The sequence below is a fragment of the Falco rusticolus genome, chromosome 3, assembly GCF_015220075.1.
Source record: "Falco rusticolus isolate bFalRus1 chromosome 3, bFalRus1.pri, whole genome shotgun sequence".
NCBI classification, from domain to species: domain Eukaryota; kingdom Metazoa; phylum Chordata; class Aves; order Falconiformes; family Falconidae; genus Falco; species Falco rusticolus.
The window spans coordinates 88707762-88721464 of NC_051189.1; the positions used below are offsets into that span (position 1 = coordinate 88707762).

Genomic DNA, 13703 nt, shown 5'->3' on the forward strand with positions numbered 1-13703 from the left:
GCCACATGTGGCTTGATGGCTTATTTTGTAAATTGCTTCTGTAAAACCAAATCAATGTTTGCTAGCAAGCCTCAGAGCTCTGCTTCTGATTGAACAGTGTTGTGTATCCAGGAAGGAACAAAAATTACAAATATAGTCATCTAGCCATCAGTACTCTCCACAGTAGCGAGCCAAACCTCATTTAGCTACAGCTGTAATTAATATCCCAACTAAGTTTCAAAGCCCAGAGCACAGTGTACCTCCAGGCCACAGCCCTCTTGATGAAGATTGTTCCATGTCTCATCTGTAACCTCAATACAGCAGCTGAAATGGATCCTTCTGTCCACACAACCCTTCTGGAACAATCACTGGCAGGATCTCAGCAGGAGACGTTTTCAACAGAGCCATGACATTTTTATCAACTGAAAGTCTGTCCTAGTATCTTAGGATGTGTTAAATGCCTACGTAAGCTGTTCATTCAAAATGAGTGTAATGTTTCACACTGAAGCTCGTCCTTGGCTAGCAGGCTAGGGTTGAATTGCATTGGAATGGTGCTTTTTGACTTTCACTGTTTGCTGCAAGGTCTAAGCTTGCATTAAGATAAAGAAAAACAATCAGAACAACATGTGCTCAGGGGCACCAATCATGCTGACCCTCAAAACTGTACATCAAGAATTTTAATATAATGACACAGTATCCTGAAGAGCAGAGGGGACAGGAAGTTCAGTTTCATGTGTGAGGTTAGGTAATAACACTCCTCAAATGCTACAGCTCCATCACAGGGCAGGACAAGGATGACCCAGCACTGCCTGAAGTCACCACGAAAGATACAAAAGCTGGACATGAGACTTGGCCTGCCCATCTGAATCCCAGTGCTGAGTAAACCATCCACACTGCCAGCAAGCACCAAAGACTTCAGGTGGAAGCACCAGATCTCTACGCTGACTGAACTACTTGACTTGCAGTAAGTTTTCGGGGGGTGGGCATTTTTTGGGGGGTTGGGGTTTTTCAAATGTTATTTCCATAAAGCTACACAATACAAACATTACCTGGAAGAAATCTCACAAATCGTGGCATAAAGTGAAATCTGGGGCAGCAAATAGAATCATTTTCAATCGAAGGACCTTAAATATGAACAAAAAAAAAAAGGGAGTAAATTTATGAACAGCAACATATTGGCAAAAGAAGAAAAAAGGTAACCCTGCTGCAGAGAAAATCAATATACAGTGATTACATTTGATAGGGCCTAAATTTCAATCAGAAAAGTAACAAAACGCACAGCAGAGAGGAACAGAATAACCTTCTAGTGAAAGCTTCATGGACAATTTTAAAGCAAGCTACAATAACTTAAAAAGAATCTAACAAAGACACAGCAGTTGTATTTAGAACATTGATACAAAAAAATTGGGTTTATATAATTAATTTAAGTCTTAAGATACAAGTACTAATTGATTGGTCCCTCCCAATTAGTGGGGTGTTTTTTGATTACAATAACAAAGACAACAAGGAAATTTCCATTATACTATCTTGTGGCATTTTTGTTTCCTATTCCATCATACATAGCTTTGCATGAAAATCAAAGCAAAACCAGTAAGTACCTGGTGTTAAAAAAAGAACAATCAGAACCAATGATATGAAAAACAACAATACTAGAATACATTTATTATCAAACCAAAGAGGGCTACACAAAAATGTATGAAACCTGTATGCTCCTCTGCTTAACTGCAATAAGTAGAGTGCATCTCCATAGAGAAAGTCAAGACACCAAGAGACACCTACAGATTCTGAAATAATATTCCTTTTATGTTCTCGGTCTTCTTTTAGACCAAGGGAAGGATCATCCCCAAAATTATCCTCTGTCACAGTCTTCACAGAAATATATATTTTCATCTTGTCAAGTCAAAACCATTCATCTATAATGACATGTTACCCCTCTATGGCTGTCTGTATGACAGTACTTTGGTAAGTTGACTGTAGAGAAATCCTGTATGAGTGACTTGTTTGTTAGCTTGTAAAAATAACAACAGTAGTTTACCCGACACCTTGGCTTTCAAAATACCTCGCACCAAATACTGTGCAATATTTACTGTTCGATTAAAAAGAATAGATTTGAATTAAGGAGAAAATTTACAAATTTAGTGCCAAGTTTGTGCATTTTAATTGCTACAGCCCACATTAATGAACTCTAATATATTTCATCTTCCTGAAAAACAAAGTGGAAGTTTATCCCTGCCATGTAAAACAGCATTTGACTTTGTTCTTTTGAGGCCCTCTCCGTTATATTTTTAAACCAAAGAACATAATAGAACAAAATCCTACTTACAAAAGCTGAAATTCATTTGGTTTTGTGTATGGGGTTTTTCCCCCCCTAAATAAAAATTACCTTTAAGATTCCAGTCATAGAGCTCCAAAATATCTTTAAATAGATATGAAGAGAACAGCTCAAGACCTCTCACACAAAAATTCTAGGGGAAGAAAAAAAAAAGGCAGAATTATAATGATGTAATAATTATTATGATAATTTATATATATGTTATGAATAATACTGTAATACAAATAATGCCACTTATTTGTAGTTGAATAAAACAATAAAAAAACCCAGTGTCTTCATATTTGCCAACTGCTAGACACTGGGCTTTGGAAACAGTATTGATATATCTGTAATCATCTACTGTAACATAGCACAGTGGTCTCTTCAGAAAGCATTGTAATGAAGACTCCTTATTCAATGTCCAAATCAACACTATAGGCAAAAATCATGAATCTGCGATAAACTGCCATGCACTATAACCCTCTCGCCTGAGTAAGCTAAGCAGATGACATATTTCTGAGAAGGATCCCTTCTGTAATTCACTTTTTCCTACATGCTGATATTGAAAGTTTATATATCACCATCTGTGGTATCATTATCACTTCCACAGCAACATATCAGCACAACACAAATTGAGGATTATGACCTCAAGAGCCAACAGGAGAGGAAAGAAAAAAACCCAACAACCAAAAACACAACAGAAAAAAAAGAAAAAAAAAGAATGAGATTCTTCTCATCAAGTGGGGAAGCAGCTCCTCCAAAGCAAAGAGCTCTCATTCAGAAATAAAAGAACATAAAAAGCTTTCCTGAACAAAATCGGGCCAGGCCAGGCTGATGTAAATTGTATGTGTATCATACCGGCCATAAATTCCAAACCCAACACCACAATCTCTTTCACAAGAAAGCATTAGTAAAGATGGCCTGCAAATTAATCTGTAGCCATTTGACCAGGAGTCCAAAATACGGCCAATTCCCTCTTTTGCTTGGTGGCCATTTATTGTTTTAGAACAAGATCTGGAGACAACACAGCAGATTCAGTAACAAGAAATAAATTCCTTTGATCATATTTATCTTGCTGAGGAATTTCAGGGCTCTTGCATATATTTAGATACTGTTGAGCAAAAAAGAGATAACTAGAAAGAAAATGTAAATATATGTGACTACATTAAACACTGATCCTATCTTCGTAGTTAATATGCAGGGGTGTTTCTGTACCTACACATGCTGTTCCACTGCAGCAATTTACTTCACAAACTGACTTCACCAGGGATTAATTTGTAATAAAAAAATAAAACAGATTATGGACTGAATGTTCTTTCTTTGTATCCACAGGAAATTTGTTTTGGCAACAGCTTATATTAAGTACTGATAAGCAATCTTCAGAGCTTCAAACTTATGATTAAGTTTCAGCTCTGCCATCACTTATGTGGTCCTGGCAAACAAATATCTACATATGCCTTATTTTTGTTATCCGTGAAGGACGGATCTAACTCAGCTTACAGATAAGAGTACCTGACATTATATAATATATAACTTAAAATGAAAAGAAGCTATGGATATAAGCATTTCCTACTATTTGATTTTAATATACAATAGCCCAGGTAGATGGATTTATGCTAGTACCTGTGGGTGAAAGTTCCTTTTCAGCCATTCATTCAGAACACAGCCGGTCTCTTACGAGACTTCACAAGATGGGATTCTGAAGAGTTTAATCCATTAAGCATATCAACAATTCATAACCCACTCTGACTTTTTGACTAATTATCCTTCTTACCTCAGGCATCATCTCCTCAATGAAATGAATTGTATAGTCTATGTTAAATCTGATTACTTTACATAGAGGAATCTGGAAGGAAAATAGAAATTCAGCATGAAAAACTATACAGCAGCAAATGTATAGTTAACACAATTTTGTAAGCTAAGGTATTACTGTCCACTGAAAAGGGTACTTCTAAAACAGCTGTTCTGGGGGATCATGCAAAGACAGAAACACAAGCATGTGCAAGAGAAGTAACAGTTCTAACCTCCACCTCCGTAATAACACGGAGCTGACAGAAGGGATGGTGAAAGATTAAATAATGCCATCTACTGGAGATGAAATGTTGTTTAGAAGAAAAAGCAAAGGTCAGTAAACTCCCATCTTCTCTCACTTGTATATTTGGAAGTGAATTTATTACTGGTGATGCAACATGTCAGATTGAAACAGTGACCTGAAGGCAAGGTGTTTGTAGCACACTGCCAATTCCGCTAGTTATACTGTCTTAAAATATAGCTTTAAGTCATAGCAACACAACATAAGAACTTCAGGATAAATTTATAGGTTTATACCCACTTCATCCAATAAATATTCTCAGTTCACTCAACTAGTTAATAAGAAAAACATCTAATTCCTTTTTTCCACCTTTGAGAAAAGATTCTTTTGTTTGCAAAGTCCATAGACTGCTGAAGGTGTGCATTTGTATTTCTAAATGGGATTTTTTTAAAGCAAAAAAGCTGCATTTCTAAAAGACTACAGGAATGCCAAATCCTGCCCTACATATGTACAGCTCTTAGCAAATTTTACTGGCCTTCCAAGCATAAAAGAATCTTAGAACAATTCAATGGCCTGTGAAAGTGAGGTAATGCAAAGTTATTTTGCACTGATAAGCACACAAATATCTGAAAGGTGCTGGGGTTGCACTGAAATCAATGGACTTGGAGGTGCAATATTCTGCTTACACGGTCTTGCAGCCCACTGTCAAACATCTTACTATTCTGCCTACAAAAATCTGCTGATATCTGCATGATAAAGGAATTACACCAAACAAACAAGAAGTTGCATTGCCTACAATTTGGCACTATTAAATGTAAATACAAAAATAAAAAGCCTTGGAAATCAAATGTCCCATTTAGAACCTGCAGAGATGACAACCTGTCACACTGAAATCGGTAGGACTTTTATAAAAATAAAAAATAAAAAAATATAGAGAGTGTTTTCTTATTGTCTAAACTGCAAGTTCAACAAGGAGAAGATATTCTGATTCAGAAAATCAATAGTCTGGGATATTTTTCTTTGTATTGAACAGAAAATTAATGCTTTACCGAAGTGACCATGACCAAAATCTCCATGAATTTGAGTTTCACAAACACAAGTAAATACATTGCAAAGAACACGTAGTTAGTACTGTAAAATTGTTTTGGTAGTTATATAAAAAAAAAATTATAATTCCTCTTATGACTGTACTAACCATTTTCCCTAATATCTGACCTGCTCAACTATTACTGAGTAATAGTAATCACAGCAGTAAGACTTCTAAAGTGTGCAAAGCTAAAACTTCAAATTACAGAAATCTGGTTCGAAGACTGTTTTCAGATCTCTATTTCTGCCACCCTTTGACACCTTCCTTTTATCAAATATACTCCAAAGTGTCTCTCAAACAGCAGCTTTTATGCTGCCAAAACCCATCTCAAGACAGCAAGAGACTTCTGCCAAAGGGCTTTATATCTATTATAACATGAACTGACAATACAGCGTTTTGTATTCAACTCTGAAAAAAGCAATCATTTGCTGCTGATCACTTCCCCTATTTGGAATGAGAAAAAACACATATGCACTTTACAGTAAGAGTAAGCTCAATGTCTTCACTAGCTACTCATGGCAGACAAGAATTTTCCTTCTTCTATATTAAAAATTTCCATAAATCTGCTTTCCTGTCATACAACAGACACAAAAATTGTAAAGGTAAGGTGGTCTCTTAATCCTTTTAATGGCAATGAAACAAAACTGTCCCTTTTTGCTCATTTGCAAAGTAAAAATGTAAAGCCCTGGGACAAATCTGCTTTGAATCCCAAGGCTGAGTTAATGCTCCTGGGCACAAGTGCTTCACACTGCCACGCCACAGGCTGAACTCCACTCTCTCACTGACTTATTGTCAGCAAGAGTCCCTTTCTCCTGCTCACTTGAAGTGTTGTGATATACACATAATGTAAACGAACTGTCAAGGAAAAAAGTATTTTCTTCTCAGTGCCTCTCCGTTCCAGTATTCTTGCATCTCAGTCCTGTACTGATAACCATTCTTATACTGGGTTTTGGCATTGGTGTTTTAGCTAGTAATAGGTATAAACCCAAGGAAACAAATACTACAGCATTTGAAAAAATAATTATTGAAACATCAAGATAAAAAAAATCTTCAAGAGTACAGAAATTAAGTATTTGCATATTTTTTTTCAGATATGGCTAAATCAGCTTACATTGGAAAACCAGGACAGTCAGGTACCAATCATGTCCTTTTCTTGTTACATTTGCTTTCAAAACATAAAATTAATTGCGTTTAAATACCTACAACTTTTAATAAAATTCATAGCTTGTCTAGCTCCTGAAGAAGCTAAAGAGATGTTAGAAAGTAGTGGGTATGTCTAGAAGAGTATGTCTAGGTAGGTTTTTACAGGACAGAAACCCCTTTAGAGCAGATGTCTGAAAAAAGTTCATTTGTCACTTAAAGTGAAAACCTTGTTTTGTTGTTGGTGCTGGTTATTTTTTTTTATTATTTTTAACTTAATAAAGCTCCTCACCCCACTTACATCCAATTAACAGCTTTAACAACTTATTCCATGGTTTATTTCACTTTCAAACTGTGAAACATGTAAAAACATCACACTGATACACATCACAGTCTCAGTCGCATTTTGAAGACAATGCTCATCACAATTAGTCAAGACAAAACCTGAGACTCATTAGCACAAAAAGTCTTTCCCCTGTCACCAATGGTGGCAAGATGTTTGTAACATACAAGTATCACTGTTTTATGGGAAGTTCTACTTCAGAGCAAAAACATCTTAACTTCCAAATAAATCCGATGTATATAGTAACGAACATACTTACATTTGTTAGTGGGGCATGTGCAAACATTGAGAACCCTTCAAAGATATATTCATGGTCATCATATTCAATCACAGTAGGTCTGTCTGTCTTAAAAAAGGAAAAAACACCACCAAGTAGTAAGCAAGAAGCAGTACTACTTCCATCAATGAAAACAAAATTAGAGTCCTAGTTAGAATTATTTATAAATACTTACTAAGAAGTTTGTGGGAGGTGACACAGTAATTCGATAGTGGTATAGTCTTCCAGCATTGTTGGTCATGGGGCGACATGGTTTAATGGGCTTAAAGAAAGAGATAAACAGAATTCTGTGTAAAGTCAAGGCAAATTTAGATTAAAAGAGAGAATAAAGCATTTCTAATAGCCATGAAATATGTACTAGGAAAAATTAAATAAAAGCAGGTAGTCATAATTAAGCATTCTGGGAAGAGGGAAAGTGCAGCCTTATCTACATTTTCACTTTCAGAAATACTTTTAAAGCTATTCAAAAGGAAAAAAGGTGAAAAAAAATTCCTGTAGTTTTTTTTTTCATTTGATTCTCCATTTTTCTTACACACAGCAGTTAGTTGTTCACGTACAAGACTAATTTTCTCTTTCATATAATTTTTTTTCAGGAAACTGATTTTAAAAGCTTACTAAAAGAAACCTGTACCTCACGTGAGAAGGTCTCAAAGTATGTTATCAAGATAGACAGGTATCAGTTCATCTGCTTGGAGCAGATCTGGGGCCTGAAAAGAAAGCATTAGTCTATCACCACAGAGGCAGCTCTGGTGACCCTGTTCTGTCTGCCAAGTTGCCACGTGTGTAGGTGAGGTCCAAAGGCAGCCAGGCCTCCATGCACTCGGATGGACCACCAAACACCTGGGACTCGTGTATTTTCTTCCTTCTTGTTCTGAAGCAGTCCAGTTTAAAGACCTAAAAATCCCCAGTCAGATAAAACCTGTTTCTCATATGCCCTACATCCAATTTGCTGCAGTTCAGAGGCTGCCACCAGCCTTTTTGGAATACACATGTCTGCATGGGGTGGGGTGCGGGGTGGTGAAATCACTGCAGCAAGTGGGCTACTGCTCTAAACAGTGTTAGAAAAGTTGGCCTGATTGCGATGGCAAGATAGCTACACCACTACATAGCTCTGTGCACTTTGCAAAACCCATCCTGTAAGCAGGGACATTACTCTGGCTGTTCTGCCCCAAATTAAGCTTCTCACTGCTGCGATGAGCCAGTTACAAACCAATTAGTTTAAAGCTACACAGTTTTGTCTACAGGACCAGTAAAAACTAGTGTATCCTAGGAGATGCTCTGAAACCTCAGATTCCCAGCTGGCCTTGCTCCAGGGAACAAATGCCTTTGTGCAGCAAGTTTTATGTATTAGTTTTCTCCTCCTAAATTTTCTCCCTCCTTCTCTGAAAGATTAACACTAGGGACGATGTGGGGCAGAACTGATCCTGAACTGGAGCCATTTATAGTAAGCTTCAGACCAAAGCCATTTTTCTGAACTGGAGTAATTAACAGAAATATTCGTAAATCCTTAACTACAGAGAAATAAAATATTTTTTCAGTAAATATATGTAAAAAGGCATATTAAAAAAATTCAAGAAAAATTACAAAGGTAAATTGTAAAACCTACATATTAATATTCTCCAATTCTTTTTACAAGAACAAAGCCTTTTTAGAATAAAAAAGTTTGAGGTCATCCAAGCACTGTGTTTATTTCCAGAAACAATACTGATCACAAAGCATGCTCTGTACATGTACAACTAAGTTATTTAAAGTCGCACAGGAGTTGTTACTCAGCCTGTAAATTATGTGAAAAAAACTCAAATCAACGCCAAAAAAAAAAGTAATGAGTTTACAGCAGCAAGTCTGTATTCATAATTCTTAGAATTACTTACCTCTTCACCAGGATAAATGCCATGTCTTATTCCTGTTCGTCGGGCTTTAGCACTGCACTTGCACAAAGGTCCATCATTCATCTGTCAAAAACAAAATAGGATTCTGTTTTTACTGAAAAATGGTTTTGGAAAAGTATGTTGGTTTTAAGGCCTGGAGTGCTGATGCTTCTAAAAGCCTGTCATGCTTAGATTAAGTGGATGTTCTTAAGCCAACAAAACTGAAAACAGTAAAGACCAATGCAAGAAAACTGCACAATAGCATTAGAACCTCATCACTGTTTCAGAAGCACAAGATGCAGAAACACTTCCAGCAGAATTCTACCACTCTACGATGACATATGTCTTTTCCATTTCTTATACATACAAACAGCACACTGTCTGCCCAAAATGAAATTCAGGCTCCTAACACACACATGCAAATATTGACGTGCCAAAATCTCCATGTTTAATCAGTTCCACTAAGTTCACCAACTGAAATCCTGTCCCTGACTAACCCCTCTGTCACATGGCAAGGCTATAACCTGAAGTATGCAAAGCAGACCATTTAAAGGTTTTACTTGGCACTTTAAAGAACCAGTGGGAACACTTCAAATCCATCCTGTGAAAATATCAGTAAGAAAAGAGGAAAGGAGAAAAAACATCCACTTCAGTGGATATTGTGTATGGGTGCATCAAGCAGCTACACCAAAAAGAGACAGTGCATCTGGTATAAAGCTAGTCTTTTCATTTTTATGACCAAGTTCAATGCAGACTATCAATTACTGCAATACCCTAAAGCTTTCTGATCTTAACATCATGCCCATTGCAGAAATCTAACCAAAAACTACTCAGAGTCAAACCAGAGACACAAATTAGGTTCCCAACCCCAGGCTTTAATGGAGCTTTTCAAAGTTTGAATCTGAGAACTGAAACATTTTTTTAAGACTTAAAAATCCCAACCACCTTGTAATGCAATACAAAAACCAACAAAACTTTCCATGCTATTATAAGCAGCCTAAACATGTAAACAGCAGCCGTGATAGGACTAAATAGCACCATCACACAAAATATATAATGTGAAGATACCTCAGGAAGAGCCACCAAACTGCTGTTAATGTAGTCTTTAGCTGGGAGAGGGACGCAAATTTTTTTTGTTCTGATGTCAATTCTCTGAGTATTCATCTCAGTTTAATTTCTTCAGACTGGCACAATGCATATGTGCAAATGAACCTAAGTAGGGGACTTCCCCTTTTGGAAATTAGCCGTGCAATCTTCAACAGAATGACAAGACAGCTTTTTCCCCACACATTTTTGTTCCACACTCCGAGACCCTTGTGGAAAGTACAGGCTCAATGAAACTGAATCATGCTTACAGGTAAAAGCACAGTTCCTTGCCAGCTTATACAGCCACAAAACAGAACAGAGCTTAAAAATGCATCAATACAAATTACCCATCTGTCCTCCCAAAATAAAGGCCTACTAAGGCTATTAAAATAATAATCACTTATTTTTTAAAATCTCATCGTTCATTCTTAGAACTGTTCAGCACTAACACTGCCTCTGTTACATTAAATGCACAGATCGAAACTGAGAGAGATGTGAAGTACCTGTAAAGCCCAGGACTTGAGAAACAAGTCAGACAGATATGTATCTTTTCCCTAATGACACCACTCATGGAAAAAAATGCAGAAGAGCAGTCAAAATGATGCTGAAAGATCACAATTTTACACAGGCAATGCCTTTAACTTTCTCTGACTGACAGGCAACACAAGCGGATAACACCTGTAAAGAGAAGGCCTCTGTGGTGGCATCAGGTTTTATTCTCTGGCAACTGCCAGCACTGCTGGAGATTATCCAAAGAAAGAAACACACTGCGCAGATTCAAAGGTTGGGAAGATCCATCCTAAAAATCTAGTTCCATGTCAGACAATGTACATGTACATACCAGTGTGCACAGCAATCATTCCTGTTTTATGTAGTGATAGAATGCATTTTGGCATACCAGATAAATACCTTGGGAAACTTGACATGTTTTCAAATTAAAATCTACTCAACACTGACAAGCTCACCACGATCTGATTTCAGCCCCTTGAAGAAAGACAAAGAGTCAGACTCAAGAAAGCCTTTTGGGAAAGGAAGTTTTTCAGGCAAGTTTTTCAGCAGGAAACTCATAAGCCACACATTCCTGAATCTATTCATCCTACAGTTACTTACTTCTTTTTATTTAGCTAATATGCTGGCCTAGAACATTACTTTGAAGTGTGCCCAAGAGCGACACAATTTTTTCCGTTAAATATCTAAACAGCTTGCTAATTTTGTTTTCCATACAAATAAAAGCAGCTGGCTATGCTCAGTCAAATTATTTTATTCTTTTTTAAACTAGAAGCATAAATATGAGTTTGTAGTAGAATATTCAACAGACCTTTGAATTACCACAGTGGCAGTAAGCTTTGCAGTATCTCTTCACATTATGATTTGTTGCATGCTGAACTCATGTATCACACAAAGTCCCAGAAAAATAAATTTACTGAGGTGCCATTTGATAATGAGTTAGACTAGACTGTAAAACATTTAAGTAAGAAAATGAAGATGGCAAATTTGCAAACAAAAACTAGTCTTCTGTGCAATGTATACATTCAAAACAACACTTCACGAGCTTAGCAATTATGTTTAATGGCAACTATAATCTCCATGCAATTACAAAAGAACCATTAGACAAGAAATTAGGAGCATTAACTGCATATTTAAAAATTATTTATCATTATGAGCTGAGACCATTTATGTGAAAAATTTGTAAAGGAGGTAAACATGTTACCTTTCCTCCATCCCAGAATTGATCTGTGTACCTTTATCTCAGGGCTAAGACGACAGCATTAGTACACTGTCAGCAAATCAGGTTTTATTAATGCTGTCAGACAAAATTCCAGCTGAATAATCCCCAGGGTTCACGAGCTGGAACCACACTCTTGAAATCAAAAGTTAAGATGAGAAAGGAAAGGGAAAGGTGGGTAAAAAAAATCCACATTGAAATAGATGTCACTCGGCGTGTTTGACAACAATGCAGAATTTTTGGTCTACCGGGGAGAGTGACTTTCAGACACGCAGTATTTTTTCCTCTCACCGTACCTACCTGTCCTGGATCATTGTACCAGAGTTCTTCATGGAGACGATCAGGGTGTGCTTTTTTACGCTTGATTTCTGCAATGACGTCAAAAACATCTGAATCTGAACTGCTAGAGCAGCTGCTGTCATCTTCAGAGTCACAGTCTGAGTCACTGGAGCTCTCTGATTCACAAAGGAAAAATAAATTCAGCTGAAAAACACTTCCATACACTCTCTTCTCCAATAGCAATCCATTCTCTAACATGACATAGTTAACTGTGGCATACTGAAAGTTACTGAAGTTGTGCATGACATTCACAATAACAAAAAGAGGGACAGAAACTGTATTTTTAATTAAAAATGACAGGAAATGCTATGGATATTAAATGCCTATAACAGCTGCATCCGTTAGCATGCAAGAGAGATTGCTGTTTGGCTGTCCAGGAGCACCGCTAATCAGTTGTAGAACAATTTGAGTTATCTGGCATCAAAGATTTCCTGTCTGCAGCAGGACATTGTTTATTTAAGAGTTTTGAAGCAGCACATATCTGTAAAATTATAGAACATGTACTGTTTGACTCATTTTTAAAAATCAATTTCTAATAAATACATTAGCACATATTAGAAACCACAGACAAGAAGAAAACCAGGCACTACTAGCTGAATTAATCCAGTCCTATGTTTTTTAGAAGACTTGTTCTTTGAGTTTTACTCCTTACTTTTTCTTAAAAAATCAGTTTTCTTTGTATTACATGAAACAGTTTTTCTGATATGTCAGAGGGGAGAGCAATGCTAAAGGAAAAAAAAGAACTGAACATGGTCTTAGACTTATTAAAATGTCTCCTTTGTGGTGTTGTCAAAGAAATGTTAGTAAGTGTCTGGACTTCATTAAAAAAAAACCAAACAACCCAAACACACACAAAAACCACAGGGCCTAATCTCACATATCTCTAACCTCCTGTGGTACTTTACAAGGGACTCCCTATCTTATGCATGTAATATCATTCATTTTCACTGACCCCCTCAGCTACAATTTAAATAAATGTCTTCATAGCCAAAACATACGCCACGATGCAATTAAGGTTTATTGCTCTTGGAAGGGCAGATGTAACATTTCTTCCATTTCTAAATTTTTACTTAAGAGAAAACATATTACTGCGCTGCCAGTGCTTTGAACCTGTGAAACTATGGTTTAAAATATGTGGTTTTATTGGTGATTCTCCTTAGTTAAAAGAGAAGGAGAGATAAAATGAGTATTACTAGCAAAACTTCTCCTTTATTTTTTTGATGAAGATGTATTTTTATACAGTCCATAACTCAGCATTAGGTACTACTAAAATACATCTTGGGACATAAGGTTTACACAGGTCATATATGTCCAGCTGAAGTAAAGTTTTGTCTAGATGTGCATATACATATTCCTACAAATATTCAAACACCCAAGTTTTAAAAGTTCTAATAAATTTTAACCAATTGTGTAAGTCTAATTGCAGGTGCAAAATGTCTGGGACCTGTGAAAATAAGCTGGAGTTCCAAAAGTTCTGCGATGACTTTTCAGACTTCATGTATTCAAACCAACCTT

General features: G+C 36.6%; 1 protein-coding gene across 2 annotated transcripts in view; it reads right to left on the reverse strand.

The window, feature by feature from the left end:
• Positions 1-13703, reverse strand: part of DROSHA (drosha ribonuclease III) — an 80432-nt gene that overhangs the window by 55760 nt on the left and 10969 nt on the right. For both annotated transcript variants that reach the window (XM_037380327.1, XM_037380328.1), the window contains 7 exons: positions 12150-12304; positions 9041-9121; positions 7345-7431; positions 7152-7238; positions 4065-4136; positions 2363-2444; positions 1029-1103 (listed from right to left, as the gene is read on the reverse strand). In XM_037380327.1, coding sequence (XP_037236224.1) covers positions 1029-1103; positions 2363-2444; positions 4065-4136; positions 7152-7238; positions 7345-7431; positions 9041-9121; positions 12150-12304 — 639 coding nt within the window. The remainder of the gene's footprint in view (positions 1-1028; positions 1104-2362; positions 2445-4064; positions 4137-7151; positions 7239-7344; positions 7432-9040; positions 9122-12149; positions 12305-13703) is intronic.